Source organism: Schistocerca cancellata, chromosome 1 (assembly GCF_023864275.1).
Source record: "Schistocerca cancellata isolate TAMUIC-IGC-003103 chromosome 1, iqSchCanc2.1, whole genome shotgun sequence".
In the NCBI taxonomy this organism is placed as follows: Eukaryota; Metazoa; Arthropoda; class Insecta; order Orthoptera; family Acrididae; genus Schistocerca; species Schistocerca cancellata.
Window position 1 is genome coordinate 78708669 of NC_064626.1, and position 23785 is coordinate 78732453.

A 23785-nucleotide genomic window follows, 5' to 3' on the forward strand; every position below is an offset into this window, starting at 1 on the left:
CTCTCTATGATTTTTACTCTCCCAAACTTCCGTCCAATACGAAACTGGTGATCTCTTGATGTCTCAGAATCTCTCCTAATGTCTCAGAATGTTTCCTACCACATGATCCTTTCTTCTAGTCAGTTTGAGCCACAACTTTCTTTGCTTCCAAATTCTATTCAGTACATCCTCATTAGTTAGGTGATCTGCCTATCTAATCTTTAGCATTCTTCTGAAGCACCACATTTCAGAAGATTCTATTCTCTTCTTGTCTAAACTGCATATCATCCATGTTTCACTTCCGTATATTCTCACATTCCACACAAATACTTTAAGAAAAGACTTCCTGACACTTAAATCTATACTTGACGTTAACAAATTTCTGTTCTTCAGAATGCATTTCTTGCCGTTGCATCTACATTTTATATAATCTCTATTTCACCAGTTATTTTGCTGGCCAAATAATGGAGCTCATCTACTACTTTAAGTGTCTCGTTTCCTAATCCAATTCTCTCAGCATCATCTGATTTACCCTGAAACCTCCCTTTCAAGACATTGTCCATTCCATTCAACTGCTCTTCCACATCCTTTGCTGTCTCTGACAGAATTACATCATCAGCAAACCTCACAGTTTTTACTCTTCTCCCTGAACTTAAATTCCTACTCCAAATATTTTTTGTTTCCGTTATTGTTCACTGAATGTACAGATTGAATGACATAGGGGATAGGCTGCAACCCTTTCTCAGACCCTTCTCAACCACTGCTTCCCTTTCATGCCCCTTGAGTTGTACAACTGCCATCTGGTTTCTATACAAGTTGTTAATAGCCTTTCGCTCCCTGTATTTTACCGCTGCTACTCTCAGAATTTCAAGGACAATATTCCAGTCAACATTGTCAAAAGCTTTCTCTGAGTCTACAGATGTTATAAATGTAGGTTTGCCTTTCCTTAACCTAGCTTCTAAGAGACGTCATAAGGTCAGTATTAGCTCACATGTTCCTACATTTCTCCAGAATCCAAACTAGTCTTCCCCAAAGTCAATGTCTACCAGTTTTTCCATTCTTCTGTGAAGAATTTGTGCTAGTATTTTGCAACCATGACTTACTAAACTGATAGCTTGATAATATTTGCACCTGTTGGCAGCTGCTTTCTTTGGAATTGGAATTATTGTATTCTTCCTGAAGTCTGAGGGTATTTTGGGTGTCTCATACATATTGCATGTCAGATGGAGGAGTTTTGTCATGGCTGGCTCTCTCAAGGCTCTCAGTAGTTCTAACAAAATGTTGTCTACTCCTGGAGTCTTGTTTTGACTTAATCTTTCTGTGCTCTATCAAATTCTTCTTGCAGTATCATACCTCCCATCTCATCTTCATCTATGTCCTCTTCCATTTGTATAATATTGACCTCAAGTTCATCTTCCTTGTATAGCCACCATTCAGCTTTTCTTTCTTTGCTTAAGACTGGTTTTTAATCTGAGCTCTTGATATTTGTACAGGTTCTTCTCCTTTCTCAGAAGGCCTCTTTAATTTTCCGGTAGCCAGTATCTATCTTCCCCCAGCAATACATGCTTCTAAATGCCTACATTTATCCTCTAGCCATTCCTGCTTACCCATTTTGCACTTCCTGCCAGTCTAATTTTTTAGACATTTGTATTTCCTTTGCCTGCTTCATTTACTGCATTTTATATTTTTTCCTTTCATCAGTTACATTCAATATCTCTTGTGTTACCCAAGGATTTCTACTAGACCTCATCTTTTTACCTATTTGATCTTCCACTGCTTTCACTGTTTCATCTCTTGAAGCTACCCATTCTTCTTCTATGGTATTTCTTTCCCCTGTTCTTGTCAGTTGTTCCCTAATGCTTCTTCTGAAACTCGTTAATAACCTCTGGCTCTTTCAGTTTAATTTTCTACCTTTTTGCTATTTCAGTTTTAATCTACAATTCAAAACCAATAAATTAAGCTTGAAGTCAACATCTATCCCTGGAAATGTCTTACAATTTAAAATATGGTTCCGAAACCCATGTCTTACCATTATATAATCACTCTGAAATCTTCCGATGCCGCCAGGTGTCTTCCATGTATACAGCATTCTTTCAGAATACTTAAAACAAATATTAGCAAAGATTAAATTATGCTCTGTGCAAAGTTCTATCAGATGGTTTCCTCTTTCATTCATTTCCTCAAGTCCATATTCACCTACTGTTTTTCATTTTCTTGCTTTTCCTACTATCGAATTCCAATCTCCCATGACTATTACATGTTTGTCTTCCTTAACTATCTGAATAATATCTTTTATTTCATCATATATTTCTTCATTTTCTGCGGAGCTAATGGGCATATGAACTTTTACCACTGCGGTGGATGTGAGCTTCATGTCTATCTTGGCTACAGTAGTGCATTCATAGTAATTTCCTATTTTCTTATTCATTATTAAACCTACTCCTGTATCACCCCTATCTGATTTTGTGTTTGTAACCCTGTGTTCACCTGACAGTAAGTCCTGTTCCTCCTGCCACCGAAATTCACTAATTCGTACTGTACCTAACTTCAATCTACCTGTTTCCCTTTTTAAATTTTCTAACCTAGCTGCCATAATTAAGGGTTATGGCGTTCCATGCTCTGATCCATAGAATGCCAGTTTTGTTTCTCCTGATAAGACATCCTCCTGAGTATGACCCCTCCTGGACTGTTTTACCTCTGGAATGTTTACCCAAAAGTATGCCATCATCATTTAACATACAATAGAGCTGCATGCCCTCAGGAAAAGTTACTGCTGTAGTTTCCCCTTTCTTTCAGCTGTTTGCACTACCAGCAGAGCATGGTCATTCTGGTTGATACTACAATGCCAGATAACTCAATCATCCAAACTGTTTCCCCTGCAACTACTGAAAAAGCTGCTGCGTCTCTTCAAGAATCACATGTTTGTCTAGCCTCTCAACAGATACTCCTCCATTGTGGTTGTGCCTACAGTATGGCTACCTGTGCCACTGTGGCCCACAAGCCTCCCCATCAATGGCAAGGTCTGTGGTTCAGAACTAATATATAAGGTTAAAACAAGTTCTTCTCTCTTAAAATTGTCTTGCCTAAATAATTCACCAACCTTTCGTTGTACAGCTCAGGCATTCCCTCCAGGCTTCAGCATATAATATAATTTGAAATGTATTTTTCAGATAAATTTAATCTCCGTCTCTCCCACATAATTCAAAACATGCAAAACAAGAGCAACTACTTCATTATCGTCCAGTCTTCAATGAGAATTTGTTGTTGTTACAGTCTTTGCATATTTGAACAAACAAGCCAGTCTGGTAAAATAAGACTGCACACAAAACCAACTCCATTAACATAAAGTTACAAATTGTCAATAACAATCACGTGGAGAAAACAGGGACAATATGTAATCATTGCTCTGAAGGACAGTTCCCTTTGGCATGTTACAGCTTGTGACCTGATATATGACAGCATGTCCTCTCTTCAAAGGCATCACACATCCTTTTCATTATCAGCCATTATATGAAAAGAGAGAAATAAAATTTCTGTAGCCACACAATAAACAAATATTTTAACATGCAGCAATACAACTGTTAAAACATCTTGTACATACAATGAGTCAGCAATTGCAGGTAGCGATTTTTTTTCACATTTTCTGCTACCTTATCGTACAGTAATGATATTTGATCTCCTATATCTTCATTTTTAATTCTAATTCTTACAGAACTTGAGTCCAAATTCAGTATCAATTGCAGATGACCATGTATCCAGCAAGTGCCAGAAAGAGTCTCCAGTGGATGCCAGTGAGAAACCAAATACTACCATTTTTACTCGGTCTCGTCTGCATGCAACTCAATCACAACAGAACCATCAAGAAGGTAATTATGAAATAAACAAGTGTGTGTGTGTGTGTGTGTTTGTGTGTGTGTGTGTGTGTGTGTGTCTCCTGTTGCTACAAACTTGCACGAGAATGACGGACTTTGTATAGAAAGAAGAGATTCAAGACAGATGGTACATGTATTTTCACGTATTTCTGTTAATTATGTAGATCTGCTGCAAGATACAAGCAGGAAAACATACTAGTAACAGTCAAGGAAACATCTCCAGATAAATATGTTGTACTGGATGTAACCTCTAAGGTATCAATTACAGTTGCCACATGCAGTGGATGGATGAAGAGTTTAATAATATCTCATCATCACGGTGGTCTTTGGAGATGTGGCCAAGGATTCGTATTGAGAGAATCGTTCTGAATGGCAGTTAAAAGTTTTGTGTCCTGTTGACACACACCGTAGTTATTATATACTACCTATTTGATCAAGAGAAGGAAATAAATTCCTCTGTGATTTTCTTAAAGAAACTATATTGGCATTTGCCTGACCTAATGTGTGAAAATTATGAGAAATATTAATCGTGGTAGTCAGGTTTGTCAAACACTGTGTCCCAACAATTTATTTCATGATGGAATGGTCCTTGGGATATCAGAAGGTCTGCAAAAGATGTGGGCTCTGCATATGTTCACAGCAGACCAACAGCAGTGGTTAACTCATTTTTGTGAATTTTTTTCCTGTTGTTAAAGCAAATGAATAAAAATAAATGATGGACTGTAAGAGGGACAAACTTTGAAGTAAATATAATACAGAACAAAAATAAAAGAGTAGGCAAGGAGTGAAGACAAAAGAGCTGACAGAGGCTTCTTTGGAAATAAAGGCAGGGAGTTACTATATAGAATGCAAATAAAAAAGGCAAGTTAGGAGAGATTTTCTTACACTATAAGCCATGAAGTAATACCATTTATTTGTATTGAAGGAGCATCTTGCTTTGATTGAGCCACAATAGCCTGAAAGATTTGCTTTCATTCGAGATTATTTTACTGTGCACGGGCAATCACAGGATTGTTGGTATACTTATTGAGGTAGTCCTTCACAAGAGAGGTCCATTTACCACAATATTAAAGGCTGCAAGATAGAGAAAGCCTAAGCTGTTGGCACATGGACCATGCTTTAATACATTGAGCATTTTAGCACCATGGCATGGAATAGCATGTTGGGCAGTCTTTCTAAACACACAGAACAATATTATTCTGAACGTGTATATGAAGCTTGCCCACTGAGATGGCCACCCATGTCACATGCATGCCATATCCATGTAGTAGAGTGTCGCGAGGCGATTTATTGGCTTTCAATTGAAACCCATATGTATATATGCCATTTCTGAGCACCAGAAAATTGAGCATCTCTCCAAAACCCATAGTTAATTGTATGATTTGTTGTAATAAAATGACAAGAAATGTCATATGCTATTTGAAGGCAACATCACATTGAGGATCCATGAATAATCCATAGTTCTTGGTACATTTTGTCATAATTAAATTTCAGTTAGTAACGTAGCTATGATTAAAACTTTCAGGAGATCTAAGATGCTAAAGATTAGTCATCTAGGTCTTGTGGTCAGTTTAGCGCAGTGAGTAGTGTTACTGATTCATAAGGAAAAATATGATGTGTAGGTGGTTCGTGTCCCACTGCATCTAAAATAATTTTTTTTTTTACAACACTTCTCATTTTTAATAGATTCTGATACTCTCTTATTAGTTTAATATAGGTATATACTATAATATTCAATGTTATGTGAATATAAGTCACTCTTTGTGAGAAGTGGATTTGTTCGATTGGCTTAACCTACAGGACAGCTTGCAATATTTTCAGTAAGATATTTTGCCCTTTCTTCTTTTAAGTTTTGTGTTTCATATGTTGTAAAGATTCTGCTAGTGAATAGGAAAAGTTATCAAGTAAGAATGACCATAGGTTTTTACTAAAAAGTGAGAATGAAGAAATAATTTTAAGCCCATGTGGAGAACTATTGTAAAGTTGTATTAAACTGTCAGCAATGGAACTTTTATAAGGCAGTGTCCGTACTGACTGGACATGGTACTTTCTTTTTTGCCTTATAAAAAATTCATGGAATTGAAGTTTTTATTTATGTGTACTACAGAAAGAACAGCCTGACTAACATTTGGACAAGGGAGGAAATGTGTGTTGTAATTGAGCTGATGTAGTAATTTTATGCCCATCCATTTTTAAATAGTGTTATTTAAAAGCTAAATACAGCTGGCAACTGCAGCTGGAGAATGTTGTGATCACATATATAATGTTGGGACCCATGTACCATATGCACAAGTTGCATTGTTTCTGAGTGTTCAGCAGCACATTGAACTCGGCACACTCAGCGTTGACATTCAAAAGCACAGTCTGTTTGCCAAGGCTTTAATGTGGAATGGTGTCAAAACAACGAGACTGTTGCTTGTTGGCAAGGTTAATAGGAACACAATGTGCTGATCATCAGTTAAATCAGTTTAAAAAGTTGAGAGAAGTAGCTTGGGATTTGTGAAGTGATCACGTGGGTTTAATTTATACAGATGGAAAAGGTGTCCAGCATTCTGGAAAAACAGGAAAACTCATGGTTCCCCCCCCCCCTCCCCCCCCCCTGGAAAACGCGGGTAACTTCTGTAGTTTACAAAGCCTGTTTATATAGACTGCTGATGCACCACTGACAGTCTCAATACCATATTGTCAATGAAAATGTATCAGTCTGAAATATATTTGGCTTAAGGTATCATGGTCCAGGAAGGCTGAGATCTGCGTCAGTAAATACATATTTGTACCGACTTTCTTACAAATATTACCTACATAATCTTCCCAAGACAGGTGTTAATCTACAATAACACCCAAAAATTTATGTTTTTTTTGTATAGTGAAGTGCCAGTGGCGATCTAAATGGAATTAACATATTTGTATTTAGATTATAACTAAGCAAGAAATACACTGTCACTGTCTTCTCTTTATTTCCAAGTAGTTTATTTGCTGTACAGGTAGTTAATTTGAGTCAACTTTTTTCATGTAATCTGTAATCCTCCCCTGGCCTGGGGTTGTGGGCAACTTTTCCTAACTCTACCCATTTCCTAAATCTAGTCAGTCCTTTTTCTTCATTCCACTTTCTTCCCCTTCAACCATTCTGCTAGAAGAAGGAGCACTGGCTCCGAAAGCTTTCACATTTCTTTAATCTTTATACGTGTTTCTTGTGCCACCGCTCAGTGAGTAGGTTTCTGTCCATATTATATTTTCAAAAATTGATTATTTTTGTTTCTTTGCACTAAAGTGAGTTGGTAGTATATCATAATTGATTTCCGAACAAGTCTGTTAGCATTCCTTCCACAATTGTTTTGTTCAAATTGTATTTGTTTTTATGTTTTACTTCCTTTGCAAGCTTTCTCATTCTGGTTTTCCTGTAATTTTTGTTCATGTTACTTTTGGCACTCAACTCTAATGTCAGATCCTAGTATGTTTATTTCTTGTTTAAAACAAACCATGTTCGTTTCATGTTACTCAGAGAAAAGCCTCCATTATGTTCCAATATGCTGACCAAATTTATAGATTTTATCATAAAATGGACCAAAATTGGTTAGGGAGTAAGCACAATATGACACTGGAAAACTTTTAAAATTGACTTGGAGAACTCAGGGAAATTCTTTTGCTGGATACCCAGATATTGCAATTTCAGAAAACTGAATGCTTCCATTTTGTTATGAATCCCAACAGCAAATATGTCATCTTTAAATATGAATCATATTGGATCTGACTGTATTAACACATTGTGAAAGCCTACACTAATAACAAATTCACACATGAGGGACTCGTTCTGGCCCCAACAGCTGGACACGGAACTTTGACCTTCAGAATTGAAAAATTGTTTTTCAAAATGAAGTTGATCAAAAGGATATGTAGTATTACCTGTTCTCACTTCCAGTCACTGAAAACGAATGCATTCAGCAACAAATACCAGTCCAGAATTGAAAGTTTGTTCTGTAATGGTGCGAATGAAATGCAACACATCAGTTTTTACGTTTACACTGAGGATATGCGGGAGAGGGAACATTACTTAAAAAAATGATATTTTGTCTAATAATAGCATGGGAGAACCATGACTGTTATAAAAATTTGATCATGTAACACCTTAAGCAGCTGCTCAATTCTTTTTGTACAACTGGTTTTGGTCAGAGACCATTGTCCAGCACAGATTTTTGGTAACAGCAAGAGTGTCATGTGTGCATAAAAAACATAATGTAAAAATACATCTATCTCTGCTTCACTAAACATATAACTATTATATTTTTGACATTATATTTTTGTATGTAACTCTTGCTGTTAGGAAAAATCTGTGCTGGAAAATGAACTTTGATTGAAACAGATTGTATAATGAAAAATCAGTTGAATAGAGGTTAAGGTGTTGCGTGATATTATTTCTCCAATTTATAAAAAAATTTACAAACATGTCATGATGAAACAATGGAAACTCTGGGTTTGAATATCAACATAGTAGGAAAAGACACATTGCTACTTACCTTAAAGATGACACGTTAAATTGCAGACAGGCACAATTAAAAGACACTTACACATAGACTTTCAGCCACAGCCTTCATCAGAAAAAGAAAGAGAAACACACTCCATTCATTCACACAATCAAACACACCTCATACACACATGACCACCAATTCCGGCAGCTTGGGGTTGCCAGAGTTGGTGATCATGTGTGTATGAGGTGCACTTGTGTGTGTGAATGAGTGGTGTGTGTTTCTCTCTCTCTTTCTGATGAAGGCTATGGCCGAAAGAGTATGTGTAAGTGTCTTTTAATTGTGCCTGTCTGCATCTTAATATGTCAACCTGAAAATATCATGACTGTGATGTATACAGAATGTTTATTATGTACAGCAGGAAACAACCACAATTTGGTTTTGAATCACTTCACTGAGAAACTCCATTACGAGTTTTGAATTTTGCAAATTTATCATTATACAGCTTGGGTGTTAGGTCAACACATATGATATGTTCCCTAGGGCTACTAACCTGTAAATATAGGTCCCATGTGTTTTTGTAAAAGCATTAGGGGCATCTGATGAATTTGTAAATTAGAAACAAGCACCACTGATTCTTAAATAAAGTGAAGGTTGCTGGTGTGTGTTCTACGCATTCTGTTACATCAAATAACATATGAAACTGGTATTGTCAGCATTCTACTCCTGTCAAGGAATTTACAAATATTTGTATGCAATTGGAATATGCTGTTATCATCTCTAGTTATAGTGATGGTTAAATACAAAATGTTCCATTGGTGGTCTTCATAAATCAAGATCAGAGTCCAAACTTTCTGTGGGGAGGGTGCAAGATTGAACTCTATGTCAGGATATGCCATTTTTCCATACCCCTCCTGTAACAGACAAGTTCTTCCAGCATAACAACTGTATGGCTATGATGCCCTCCACTGTACTACATGAAATACATAACTCATTTGTGATCATGTGTGGTTAATTTCCCAAAGTAGATGCAACAAATGTAAATCAATGAGGATCACTTCTGGTGGCAACTTGTTTTATCACCCCACCCATATTGCTTGGCAAAATAGTAATGCTACTAATAATAATTCGAATAGAGAAATGACAGTATGATACAAAATGATTGAAGGAAATAGACACAAATGTCAGACAATAGAACCCTAGAGACTTCTACAAAGTTTTCAAATAAGAAATATCGAGGAAACAAGCTGGTGAATGTTCACTTTGAATAGTAATGTGGTAATGGAAATGGATTAATAATTGCTTGAATAATTGGAAAAATTGCTTGGAAAGAATAGTTGAAAGAAGTTTGAAGGTAATTTGTGATACCAGTATCAACAGACCTTTGATATCAATACATTCAAGGTCAATAAATGTAATTTGCATTACGCACTGCTTCTCATTAATTTCATTGTGTTTAGCCTTGATTGTGACAATGTCGATGCAGGAACACTTCTCTGGATACCGCATAAATTATTCTTGTCTGCGCCTTGATGCAGGATCACGACAGTGAGTGAAATGGTAAACAGATAGGAGTTGACCTCTTAACTGTGCAAGTAAATATTGCTTTTCTAATAACTTATTATAACACTTTTTAATGAAGGGTTGAAATACACATTTTTAATAATGCTGGTACAACAGATCCAAGCATATGTCCGTACGCTACCACTTATCAAAACAAAAGAGTGAAGATGCAGGAATTAATAAATTGAAGAGCATATTTCTTACTTTGTTTCATACAGATATTTAACAATGTATCAAAACTTATCCTTGCCACAAAATATCTCACTAATTTACCTTTGGTGGTGTCTATAACTCATTCAGTTTACATATAGCATATGTATAAGAAAAGAAAAGAACAAAAAAATAATGATTCAATACAACTTCAAAGATTCAACAGGCAAACTGATTACAGGTAACAAAGACAACTGTGAGTTAGTAGCAAAATGCTTTAAGAATTTTCTAAATGGTAAGGAACCAACAAATGACTAATTTTCTGTCTCAAAGGGAAAACTCACCTTCAGAACCACCGTCACTGCATCATATTAAATAATACTTTGGTCAGCTGAGAAACAACAGAGTGCCAGATGAAGATGGTATAGTACCTGAGGTGTGGAAACAGGGAGGGAAGCAGGCAGCTGAAACCATTTATGAGATTATTAAAGTTTGTTGGGAGAAAGAAAGAATACCGGACAACTATAGTCCTTCTGCTGCATAAGAAGGGAGATGACACAGAAATCAAAAATAACCAAGGCATATCTCTGCTTCTAGTCACCTACAAAATTATATCTAAAGCTCTACTGAATGAGGTAGAAGACTAAGCAAAACACACAGTAGGAAAGTACCGGGTGGGGTTCAGAAAAAGTATATCATATGTGGAGCAAATTTTTAATTTTAAAACAATCCTCAGGATCAAAGAGACCTCACATTCATTAGTTTAAAAAAAAAAGCCTATGATTCTATAGAGAGACAGACAGTATTTCTAATGATGAAAGAAGCAACTATCGACAAAACCACCAGACAGTTTGCCAAACAGATGCTTACAGACACAACTTCAGAAGTTAAATTCCTAGGAAAAATTTCTGAACCCTTCAGAATCAAACCAGAAGGTCGGCAGGGCGGTGGGCCCTCACCAATTTTCTTCAATCTGGTCTTAGACAAGATCATGAGAGAGTAGGATAAAGAACTACAAGAGAAATACATCGGAGGATTCCATATAGGATAAGGAAGAGTAAGACTCAGTGTGAAATTTTCCGCTTTTGCTGACGATATTGTAATAATTTCTAAGCACAAAACATGCAAACATAATAATAGAAACAGTTCACAAAATTGCAGCTGAAACTGGACTAAAAGTATCATATGAGAAAATGGAATACATTGAACATAAACACAACAGAAGAACAAAGACAGGAACTGGACAAAGGGCAGAAATGAAGGTAAGAAAAGAAAAGAGTGAAAAAACAATATGATTCAATACAACTTCAACTTCTTACTTTGTTTCATACAGATATTTAACGTTGTATCAAAACTTATCCTTGCCACAAAATAACTCACTAATTTCCCTTTGGCGGTGTCTATAACTCATTCAGTTTACATATTGCTTATGAAGGAAAGAAAAGAATGAAGAAATAGTATTATTCAATACAACTTCAAAGATTTGATCCCAAAATTTTTCCTTTCTTTCTTTCCCAGTTCTTCTTGTTCATCTGTTTTACTCAGTGTTAGGCATTCAGATCTGCATAGTGTTTCCAGTTTAATTACTGTCACATACTTCGTAATCGTTGCCTGGAATGATACTGAGCTTTTATTTTACCAGTTTTGGCTACGTTCGTATGCTAATTCGAATTTCTTTGCTCTTTGTTTACTTGTAATTTTATCTAATCCATTTGATTGCATACTCCCAAAACTCAAATATTGGAAAGTCCTGGTTGGGATGTCAACAATATTATGAAACTTAAAACATTCAACAGCCAAGGTTACATAAATATTTCTTTGTTTAAAACAAGTGGTTTTGACAGACTTTGCTGTCATCTTCAGGCCTTAAAGAATCTTTTTGTTATGAAATGTGTTCATTGTATGCTGGTCCTTATGTAATTTGATGATTTTTATTGGCATGACAACTTTGTGTGAGGTCCAATGTAAAATGAGCAATTTTCATAACAAAAAGGTTTTTTAAGACATGAAGATGACTACAGGGTCTGTTGAAACTGGTTGTTTTAAATAAAGAAATATTTTTGTGATCTTGACTGTTATTTGTTTTTAGCAAGTGAAACAGATTACTCCTCCAGTCTCCTCAAAATGAGGAAGTTCAGTCAAATAGTATGAAAAGAATAGATTTGCTACTCACTGTAAAGATGACACAAAGGACACACACACACACACACACACATATATTCGCACAAGCAAGCGCACCTCACACACACATGATTGCTGACTGTATGTATGTAGCCTTCTTTCTTATTCCGCAACTGGTTTTGGCTTTTTAAGCCATTTTCTATTGTTTAACTGTATATAAAAGGACACAATAGAACTGCCACAAAATGCAGCATTAATTTAATAAATTTATGACTGTAGTGTCCATTGTGGAGAAGAAAGGAAGGGTAGTGATTTTTCTGGAAAACCTGGGATTCTCAGGGGATTATATTTCACCTGGAGAAATCAGGAAAATCTCAGGGAATTTTAGGAATTTCGTAAAATCTCAGGAAATTCTGCGTTTTAACCTAGCATTGAAATTTAATTTTATTGAGTTTAATAAATCACAAATTTTAAAATACTTAATATTTCAAAGTGAATATTATTCTGTATAAATTATTGATGTTTAAAAAAGGTATAGTTAAACTGTTGCTTGTAGCTGGTATATAGCTCAGCTGAGAGGGGAAAAAGGAAAAAAGCCATTATTGTGGCATGCTGCCCCCCCCCCCCTCCCCCTCTTGCTGCTCACCATTAATTGATACCATCTTCCTCCTCACACTTGTAATTCTCAGCGAATTTCATTTCCAAGTTTGAGTAGCCACCCTGAAAGGATCACACTTGGTCACTGCAAATATTGAAATGGACATCATGGTTCATGTTCACTGTAACCCAGAGTCATTTCACACAGTTACCTCCAGCATGAAGTACAGCCCCCCCCTCCCCCCCCCCTCCCCCCCCCCCCCCACTCACACTGCACATTAAACACCTCAATGAGCAATTATCACACCTGATTCCTAGCCTAATTTGAAGAGAGGGAAAATCATATCTCGTCGAAATATGTCACGTGCCTCCTGTCAGCTCCTGTCCAGTTTCTGTGTTTTTTGACACATTGTAGATGTGCAACTTTTTGTGTGACAGTGTGAGCAGTGGCCTTTTTTTTTGAGATGCCTAACTCCAAATGTCCACTGTGCATTTTTCCCTTTGCAATATTCAGATGGAAACTGGTTGAGATGGAGCTGCATTCACTGGTAACAGCAAATCCTTTCAGGTTTGAAACCGAAAGTCACATTACTTCACTGCCATGACTTACATAAGCAGTTCAGAATAACATTACAACCTGGTACCATTTCAATGCCATATACAGCACTAGAAAGTGACTGGTGAGTGTGGCTGATATTTTGTCTAGTGAACTTATCTTCTCGTTAGATCTGATGAAGATTTTGACTCTGAGGGAGACTTTGTCACTTTGGACAAGCAATTTAAATATAAAATTTGATAAACAACTGAGTTGTGCAAAGGACAAATAATGTCAGATTCATCATGGACAGAAGTCTAAACTATGCGAAAATATCTGATAGAGCAATACATAGGAAATGACACTCGAAAAGAACAGAAGGAAGAAGAAGAATAAAAGGAGGAAAAGAAGTCACAAATACCAGGCACTGACAGACAGCCGTTCGTATGACACTGAAGGAGACAGGGAACAGTATGTGCCATGAATCATGTACCCAAATATAAATTTTAGTTTTTTTTTGTCTGATGATATAGCTGTAGTCTCTCCATTTAATCAACTACTTCTGTCATAACAACACAATAGCAAGTCAGTAAAGCCACAGACAGGGTGATTCTGGAGGAATGTCACATAACTTGTGATGTGAATCTACACATGAAAATTAATCAGAAAAGTCTAGGAACACGTATCCAGACCATCACACAGGAATTCCAAACTGCATCAGCATTCGCTGCAAGTACTATAACAGTTAAGCAGGAGATGAGAAAACTTGGATTTCATGGTCGAGCGGCTGCTCAGAAGCCACACATCACGCCGGTAAATGCCAAACGACGGCTCGCCCGGTGTAAGGAGTGTAAACATTGGATGATTGAACAGTGGAAAAACGTTGTGTGGAGTGATGAATCACGGTACACAATGTGGTGATCCGATGGCAGGGTTTGGGTATGGCGAATGCCCGGTGAACATCTGCCAGCGTGTATAGTGGCAACAGTAAAATTTGGAGGCGGTGGTGTTATGCTGTGGTCGTGCTTTTCACTGAGGGGGGGCTTGCACCCCTTGTTGTTTTTCATGGCACTATCACAGCACAGTCCGCCACTCGTGGTCTCACGGTAGCGTTATCACTTCCTGAGCATCGGGTCCCGGGTCCAATTGCCGGCGGCGTCAGGTGCCCCGAGATGACTGGGTGTTGTTGTGTCATCTTCTTCTTCATCATTCATCCCCATTACGGTCAGAGGAAGGCAACAGCAAACCACCTCCATTAGGACTTTGCCTAGTACAGCAGTGTGGCTCTTCCGCATTGTTCGCCTATGCTCTGTCAAGAACCATGGGACTTCATTTCCATCACAGTGCAGGCTTACATTGATTTTTTAAGCATTTTCTTGCTTCCCACTGTTGAAGAGCAGTTCGGGAATTGCGATTGCATCTTTCAATACGATCGAGCACCTGTTCATAATGCACGGAATGGTTGCCTGACAATGACTGTAATGGACTGGCCTGCACAGAGTCATGACCTGAATCCTATAGAACACCTTTAGGATGTTTTGGAACGCCGACTTCATGCCAGGTCTCACTGACTGACATCGATACCTCCCCTCAGCACAGCACTCATTGAAGAATGGGTTGCCATTCTCCAGGAAACCTTCTAGCACATGATTGAACATATACATGCAAGGGTGGAAGCTGCCGCCATCAAGGATAAGGGTGGGCCAACACCATATTGAATTCCAGCGTTACAGATGGAGGGCGCCAATAACTTGTAAGTCATTTTCAGCCAGGTGTCTGGATACTTTTGAACATATAGTATATGTCTGTCAGTATTGTATTGAAGTGTGGTGATTATTGGCCTCAGTGTTTCCAGTATATTCCATGCAGATTAAGGGATCCAACTTCAGCAGACAGAAACTCAATCCAGGGCCTGACAATGAAACCCTGTTACCAAACACAACAAAATTTAAAATGGGAAATGAATATGGGGAACCAATGACAGTAGTTGGTCATATAGTGCTCACTGATAAGAACAAATCTAAAGGTTGTGCATGAACAGAAATACTCAGGTTGGAACACTGTGGTCACGTATATTAATGTTTTTCTGCTCAAATTTTATCATAACCATTGCACTGAGTGACAGGATGTTTGTCATACATGGGAACCATGTACCATATTCCCACTAGCCTGTATTTCACCAGCAGAAACAATTACATCTAATGCAATCTGGAAGCAGGCTTCATACACTAGATTGAAATAAAAATAGAATATATTCTTAGCTTTCGATACACACAGTTCTGTTGAGTATTGGCATTTTTTCTATTTTCCCGAAAGTAAATTCAGAATGAGAAAGTCCAATGAGTTGACAGGAAATGGGAAGAAAATGTGACTACCTACATTTTGTTAAAAAGATTGAGGGTAGAACTAATTAAGAATAACTTATGTATGATGTTGTTGTTGTACGAATTCCAAATACAAGGTAACTGATTTGCACAGAATTTATCCAGCCCAAATGACATTTGCTGTTGATTGTATTCTTCCAACATTAGATGAGAAAGCTATTTTGTTTTTGGATATCATCTACCATATGTCTGTCTCATACTCTTTCCATTTCTTGTCAAACAGATCTCTGAAACCTTAGATAACCTTATGATGGTCAATACATTTTGAAAGAGTAGTTACATTTTCTGCCACAGTTATCACAAAGTAGTGATTTTTGGTTATCCTATATGTTTATTTTAGATTTTTGATTCTTATAGAACTTGGGTCCAAAGATGGGGATTCATTACCAATTGCAGATGACCCTGTATCCAGCAAATGCCACAAAGAGTCTATAGTGGACATCAATGAGGAACTAAATACTACCGCAAGTGTTTTTTTTTTTTTTTTGGGGGGGGGGGGGGGGGAGCAGGAGCTGAAGCCCTGTTGTAATTCAGAGTTCCTGTCACTACACAATTTTAGAAGAATGACAGATCTTGTGTAGAACGGAGAGGCTCTTGATAAATGGTGCATGGATTCCCATTAGTGATGTACATGTGCTGCACAAAACCACACTAATAACAGCTGAGGATATGCCTTCAGATAATCTGTGGTACTTGTCATGTCATGGGTGAAGTTTACACTTATTATAATTTATCCCCTCCAAGTTCTTTGAACACAACATAACAGTTCAACCAGCATAGAAAATGTATCACAGTTCTGTGTTTCGTACTTTGTACCCAAATTATTCATTGCCTTATTATATTAATTTCCATTTTTAGATTGCAAGTTCAGCTTTCTACAGCATGAGAAGGAAGAGATGTTAAGATATGTAGAGCAGGGATAAGACTGACTAACTTCCTATTTATCTGTCATCATACTTTAATTAAATTGCCACTTATAACTAGTGTTGTTGTTGTTGTCTTCAGTTCAAAGACTGGTTTGATGCAGCTCTCCATGCTGCTGTATCCTGTGCAAGCCTCTTCATCTCTGAGTAACTACTGTGACCTACACCCTTCTGAATCTGCTTGCTATATTCATGTCTTAGTCACTCTCTATGATTTTTACTCTCCCAAACTTCCGTCCAATATGAAACTGGTGATCTCTTGATGTCTCAGAATCTCTCCTAATGTCTCAGAATGTGTCCTACCACATGATCCTTTCTTCTAGTCAGTTTGAGCCACAAATTTCTTTGCTTCCAAATTCTATTCAGTACATCCTCATTAGTTAGGTGATCTGCCTATCTAATCTTTAGCATTCTTCTGAAGCACCACATTTCAGAAGATTCTATTCTCTTCTTGTCTAAACTGCATATCATCCATGTTTCACTTCCGTATATTCTCACACTCCACACAAATACTTTAAGAAAAGACTTCCTGACACTTAAATCTATACTTGACGTTAACAAATTTCTGTTCTTCAGAATGCATTTCTTGCCGTTGCATCTACATTTTATATAATCTCTATTTCACCAGTTATTTTGCTGGCCAAATAATGGAGCTCATCTACTACTTTAAGTGTCTCGTTTCCTAATCCAATTCTCTCAGCATCATCTGATTTACCCTGAGACCTCCCTTTCAGGACATTGTCCATTCCATTCAACTGCTCTTCCACATCCTTTGCTGTCTCTGACAGAATTACATCATCAGCAAACCTCACAGTTTTTACTCTTCTCCCTGAACTTAAATTCCTACTCCAAATATTTTTTGTTTCCGTTATTGTTCACTGAATGTACAGATTGAATGACATAGGGGATAGGCTGCAACCCTTTCTCAGACCCTTCTCAACCACTGCTTCCCTTTCATGCCCCTTGAGTTGTACAACTGCCATCTGGTTTCTATACAAGTTGTTAATAGCCTTTCGCTCCCTGTATTTTACCGCTGCTACTCTCAGAATTTCAAGGACAATATTCCAGTCAACATTGTCAAAAGCTTTCTCTGAGTCTACAGATGTTATAAATGTAGGTTTGCCTTTCCTTAACCTAGCTTCTAAGAGACATCATAAGGTCAGTATTAGCTCACGTGTTCCTACATTTCTCCAGAATCCAAACTAGTCTTCCCCAAAGTCAATGTCTACCAGTTTTTCCATTCTTCTGTGAAGAATTTGTGCTAGTATTTTGCAACCATGACTTACTAAACTGATAGCTTGATAATATTTGCACCTGTTGGCAGCTGCTTTCTTTGGAATTGGAATTATTGTATTCTTCCTGAAGTCTGAGGGTATTTTGGGTGTCTCATACATATTGCATGTCAGATGGAGGAGTTTTGTCATGGCTGGCTCTCTCAAGGCTCTCAGTAGTTCTAACAAAATGTTGTCTACTCCTGGAGTCTTGTTTTGACTTAATCTTTCTGTGCTCTATCAAATTCTTCTTGCAGTATCATACCTACCATCTCACCTTCATCTATGTCCTCTTCCATTTGTATAATATTGACCTCAAGTTCATCTTCCTTGTATAGCCACCTTTCAGCTTTTCTTTCTTTGCTTAAGACTGGTTTTTAATCTGAGCTCTTGATATTTGTACAGGTTCTTCTCCTTTCTCAGAAGGCCTCTTTAATTTTCCGGTAGCCAGTATCTATCTTCCCCCAGCAATACATGCTTCTAAATGCCTACATTTATCCTCTAGCCATTCCTGCTTACCCATTTTGCACTTCCTGCCAGTCTAATTTTTTAGACATTTGTATTTCCTTTGCCTGCTTCATTTACTGCATTTTATATTTTTTCCTTTCATCAGTTACATTCAATATCTCTTGTGTTACCCAAGGATTTCTACTAGACCTCATCTTTTTACCTATTTGATCTTCCACTGCTTTCACTGTTTCATCTCTTGAAGCTACCGATTCTTCTTCTATGGTATTTCTTTCCCCTGTTCTTGTCAGTTGTTCCCTAATGCTTCTTCTGAAACTCGTTAATAACCTCTGGCTCTTTCAGTTTAATTTTCTACCTTTTTGCTATTTCAGTTTTAATCTACAATTCAAAACCAATAAATTGAGCTTGAAGTCAACATCTATCCCTGGAAATGTCTTACAATTTAAAATATGGTTCCGAAACCCATGTCTTACCATTATATAATCACTCTGAAATCTTCCGATGCCGCCAGGTGTCTTCCATGTATACAGCATTCTTTCAGAATTCTTAAAACAAATATTAGCAAAGATTAAATTATGCTCTGTGCAAAGTTCTATCAGATGGTTTCCTCTTTCATTCATTTCCTCAAGTCCATATTCACCTACTGTTTTTCATTTTCTTGCTTTTCCTACTATCGAATTCCAATCTCCCATGACTATTACATGTTTGTCTTCCTTAACTATCTGAATAATATCTTTTATTTCATCATATATTTCTTCATTTTCTGCGGAGCTAATGGGCATATGAACTTTTACCACTGCGGTGGATGTGAGCTTCATGTCTATCTTGGCTACAGTAGTGCATTCATAGTAATTTCCTATTTTCTTATTCATTATTAAACCTACTCCTGTATCACCCCTATCTGATTTTGTGTTTGTAACCCTGTGTTCACCTGACAATAAGTCCTGTTCCTCCTGCCACCGAAATTCACTAATTCGTTCTGTACCTAACTTCAACCTACCTGTTTCCCTTTTTAAATTTTCTAACCTAGCTGCCATAATTAAGGGTTATGGCGTTCCATGCTCTGATCCATAGAATGCCAGTTTTGTTTCTCCTGATAAGACATCCTCCTGAGTATGACCCCTCCTGGACTGTTTTACCTCTGGAATGTTTACCCAAAAGTATGCCATCATCATTTAACATACAATAGAGCTGCATGCCCTCAGGAAAAGTTACTGCTGTAGTTTCCCCTTGCTTTCAGCTGTTTGCACTACCAGCAGAGCATGGTCATTTTGGTTGATACTACAATGCCAGATAACTCAATCATCCAAACTGTTTCCCCTGCAACTACTGAAAAAGCTGCTGCGTCTCTTCAAGAATCACATGTTTGTCTAGCCTCTCAACAGATACTCCTCCATTGTGGTTCTGCCTACAGTATGGCTACCTGTGCCACTGTGGCACACAAGCCTCCCCATCAATGGCAAGGTCTGTGGTTCAGAACTAATATATAAGGTTAAAACAAGTTCTTCTCTCTTAAAATTGTCTTGCCTAAATAATTCACCAACCTTTTGTTGTACATGCAGCAATACAACTGTTAAAACATCTTGTACATACAATGAGTCAGCAATTGCAGGTAGCGATTTTTTTTCACGTTTTCTGCTACCTTATCGTACAGTAATGATATTTGATCTCCTATATCTTCATTTTTAATTCTAACTCTTACAGAACTTGAGTCCAAATTCAGTATCAATTACAGATGACCATGTATCCAGCAAGTGCCAGAAAGAGTCTCCAGTGGATGCCAGTGAGAAACCAAATACTACCATTTTTACTCGGTCTCGTCTGCATGCAACTCAATCACAACAGAACCATCAAGAAGGTAATTATGAAATAAACAAGCGTGTGTGTGTGTGTGTGTGTGTGTGTGTGTGTGTGTGTGTGTGTGTGTGTGTGTGTGTGTGTGTGTGTGTGTGTCTCCTGTTGCTACAAACTTGCACGAGAATGACGGACTTTGTATAGAAAGAAGAGATTCAAGACAGATGGTACATGTATTTTCACATATTTCTGTTAATTATGTAGATCTGCTGCAAGATACAAGCAGGAAAACATACCAGTAACAGTCAAGGAAACATCTCCAGATAAATATGTTGTACTGGATGTAACCTCTAAGGTATCAATTACAGTTGCCACATGCAGTGGATGGATGAAGAGTTTAATAATATCTCATGATCACGGTGGTCTTTGGAGATGTGGCCAAGGATTCATATTGAGAGAATCGTTCTGAATGGCAGTTAAAAGTTTTGTGTCCTGTTGACACACACCGTAGTTATTATATACTACCTATTTGATCAAGAGAAGGAAATAAATTCCTCTGTGATTTTCTTAAAGAAACTATATTGGCATTTGCCTGACCTAATGTATGAAAATTATGAGAAATATTAATCGTGGTAGTCAGGTTTGTCAAATACTGTGTCCCAACAATTTATTTCATGATGGAATGGTCCTTGGGATATCAGAAGGTCTGCACAAGATATGGGCTCTGCATATGTTCACAGCAGACCAACAGCAGTGGTTAACTCATTTTTGTGAATTTTTTTCCTGTTGTTAAAGCAAATGAATAAAAATAAATGATGGACTGTAAGAGGGACAAACTTTGAAGTAAATATAATACAGAACAAAAATAAAAGAGTAGGCAAGGAGTGAAGACAAAAGAGCTGACAGAGGCTTCTTTGGAAATAAAGGCAGGGAGTTACTATATAGAATGCAAATAAAAAAGGCAAGTTAGGAGAGATTTTCTTACACTATAAACCATGAAGTAATACCATTTATTTGTATTGAAGGAGCATCTTGCTTTGATTGAGCCACAATAGCCTAAAAGATTTGCTTTCATTCGAGATTATTTTACTGTGCACGGGCAATCACAGGATTGTTGGTATACTTATTGAGGTAGTCCTTCACAAGAGAGGTCCATTTACCACAATATTAAAGGCTGCAAGATAGAGAAAGCCTAAGCTGTTGGCACATGGACCATGCTTTAATACATTGAGCATTTTAGCACCATGGCATGGAATAGCATGTTGGGCAGTCTTTCTAAACACACAAAACAATATTATTCTGAACGTGTATATGAAGCTTGCCCACTGAGATGGCCACCCATGTCACATGCATGCCATATCCATGTAGTAGAGTGTCGTGAGGCGATTTATTGGCTTTCAATTAAAACCCATATGTATATATGCCATTTCTGAGCACCAGAAAATTGAGCATCTCTCCAAAACCCATAGTTAATTGTATGATTTGTTGTAATAAAATGACAAGAAATGTCATATGCTATTTGAAGGCAACATCACATTGAGGATCCATGAATAATCCATAGTTCTTGGTACATTTTGTCATAATTAAATTTCAGTTAGTAACGTAGCTATGATTAAAACTTTCAGGAGATCTAAGATGCTAAAGATTAGTCATCTAGGTCTTGTGGTCAGTTTAGCGCAGTGAGTAGTGTTACTGATTCATAAGGAAAAATATGATGTGTAGGTGGTTCGTGTCCCAGTGCATCTAAAATAATTTTTTTTTTTACAACACTTCTCATTTTTAATAGATTCTGATACTCTCTTATTAGTTTAATATAGGTATATACTATAATATTCAATGTTATGTGAATATAAGTCACTCTTTGTGAGAAGTGGATTTGTTCGATTGGCTTAACCTACAGGACAGCTTGCAATATTTTCAGTAAGATATTTTGCCCTTTCTTCTTTTAAGTTTTGTGTTTCATATGTTGTAAAGATTCTGCTAGTGAATAGGAAAAGTTATCAAGTAAGAATGACCATAGGTTTTTACTAAAAAGTGAGAATGAAGAAATAATTTTAAGCCCATGTGGAGAACTATTGTAAAGTTGTATTAAACTGTCAGCAATGGAACTTTTATAAGGCAGTGTCCGTACTGACTGGACATGGTACTTTCTTTTTTGCCTTATAAAAAATTCATGGAATTGAAGTTTTTATTTATGTGTACTACAGAAAGAACAGCCTGACTAACATTTGGACAAGGGAGGAAATGTGTGTTGTAATTGAGCTGATGTAGTAATTTTATGCCCATCCATTTTTAAATAGTGTTATTTAAAAGCTAAATACAGCTGGCAACTGCAGCTGGAGAATGTTGTGATCACATATATAATGTTGGGACCCATGTACCATATGCACAAGTTGCATTGTTTCTGAGTGTTCAGCAGCACATTGAACTCGGCACACTCAGCGTTGACATTCAAAAGCACAGTCTGTTTGCCAAGGCTTTAATGTGGAATGGTGTCAAAACAACGAGACTGTTGCTTGTTGGCAAGGTTAATAGGAACACAATGTGCTGATCATCAGTTAAATCAGTTTAAAAAGTTGAGAGAAGTACCTTGGGATTTGTGAAGTGATCACGTGGGTTTAATTTATACAGATGGAAAAGGTGTCCAGCATTCTGGAAAAACAGGAAAACTCATGGTTCCCCCCCCCCCCCTCCCCCCCCCCTGGAAAACGCGGGTAACTTCTGTAGTTTACAAAGCCTGTTTATATAGACTGCTGATGCACCACTGACAGTCTCAATACCATATTGTCAATGAAAATGTATCAGTCTGAAATATATTTGGCTTAAGGTATCATGGTCCAGGAAAGCTGAGATCTGCGTCAGTAAATACATATTTGTACCGACTTTCTTACAAATATTACCTACATAATCTTCCCAAGACAGGTGTTAATCTACAATAACACCCAAAAATTTATGTTTTTTTTGTATAGTGAAGTGCCAGTGGCGATCTAAATGGAATTAACATATTTGTATTTAGATTATAACTAAGCAAGAAATACACTGTCACTGTCTTCTCTTTATTTCCAAGTAGTTTATTTGCTGTACAGGTAGTTAATTTGAGTCAACTCTTTTCATGTAATCTGTAATCCTCCCCTGGCCTGGGGTTGTGGGCAACTTTTCCTAACTCTACCCATTTCCTAAACCTAGTCAGTCCTTTTTCTTAATTCCACTTTCTTCCCCTTCAACCATTCTGCTAGAAGAAGGAGCACTGGCTCCGAAAGCTTTCACATTTCTTTAATCTTTACACATGTTTCTTGTGCCACCGCTCAGTGAGTAGGTTTCTGTCCATATTATATTTTCAAAAATTGATTATTTTTGTTTCTTTGCACTAAAGTGAGTTGGTAGTATATCATAATTGATTTCCGAACAAGTCTGTTAGCATTCCTTCCACAATTGTTTTGTTCAAATTGTATTTGTTTTTATGTTTTACTTCCTTTGCAAGCTTTCTCATTCTGGTTTTCCTGTAATTTTTGTTCATGTTACTTTTGGCACTCAACTCTAATGTCAGATCCTAGTATGTTTATTTCTTGTTTAAAACAAACCATGTTCGTTTCATGTTACTCAGAGAAAAGCCTCCATTATGTTCCAATATGCTGACCAAATTTATAGATTTTATCATAAAATGG

The 23785-nt window shown here is 37.2% G+C and overlaps 1 protein-coding gene across 16 annotated transcripts in view; it reads left to right on the forward strand.

Moving 5' to 3' along the window:
• Positions 1-23785, forward strand: part of LOC126165466 (uncharacterized) — a 229270-nt gene that overhangs the window by 59277 nt on the left and 146208 nt on the right. For all 16 annotated transcript variants that reach the window (XM_049920319.1, XM_049920321.1, XM_049920326.1 and 13 more), the window contains exon 3: positions 20062-20184. In XM_049920319.1, the coding sequence (XP_049776276.1) occupies positions 20062-20184 (123 nt within the window). The remainder of the gene's footprint in view (positions 1-20061; positions 20185-23785) is intronic.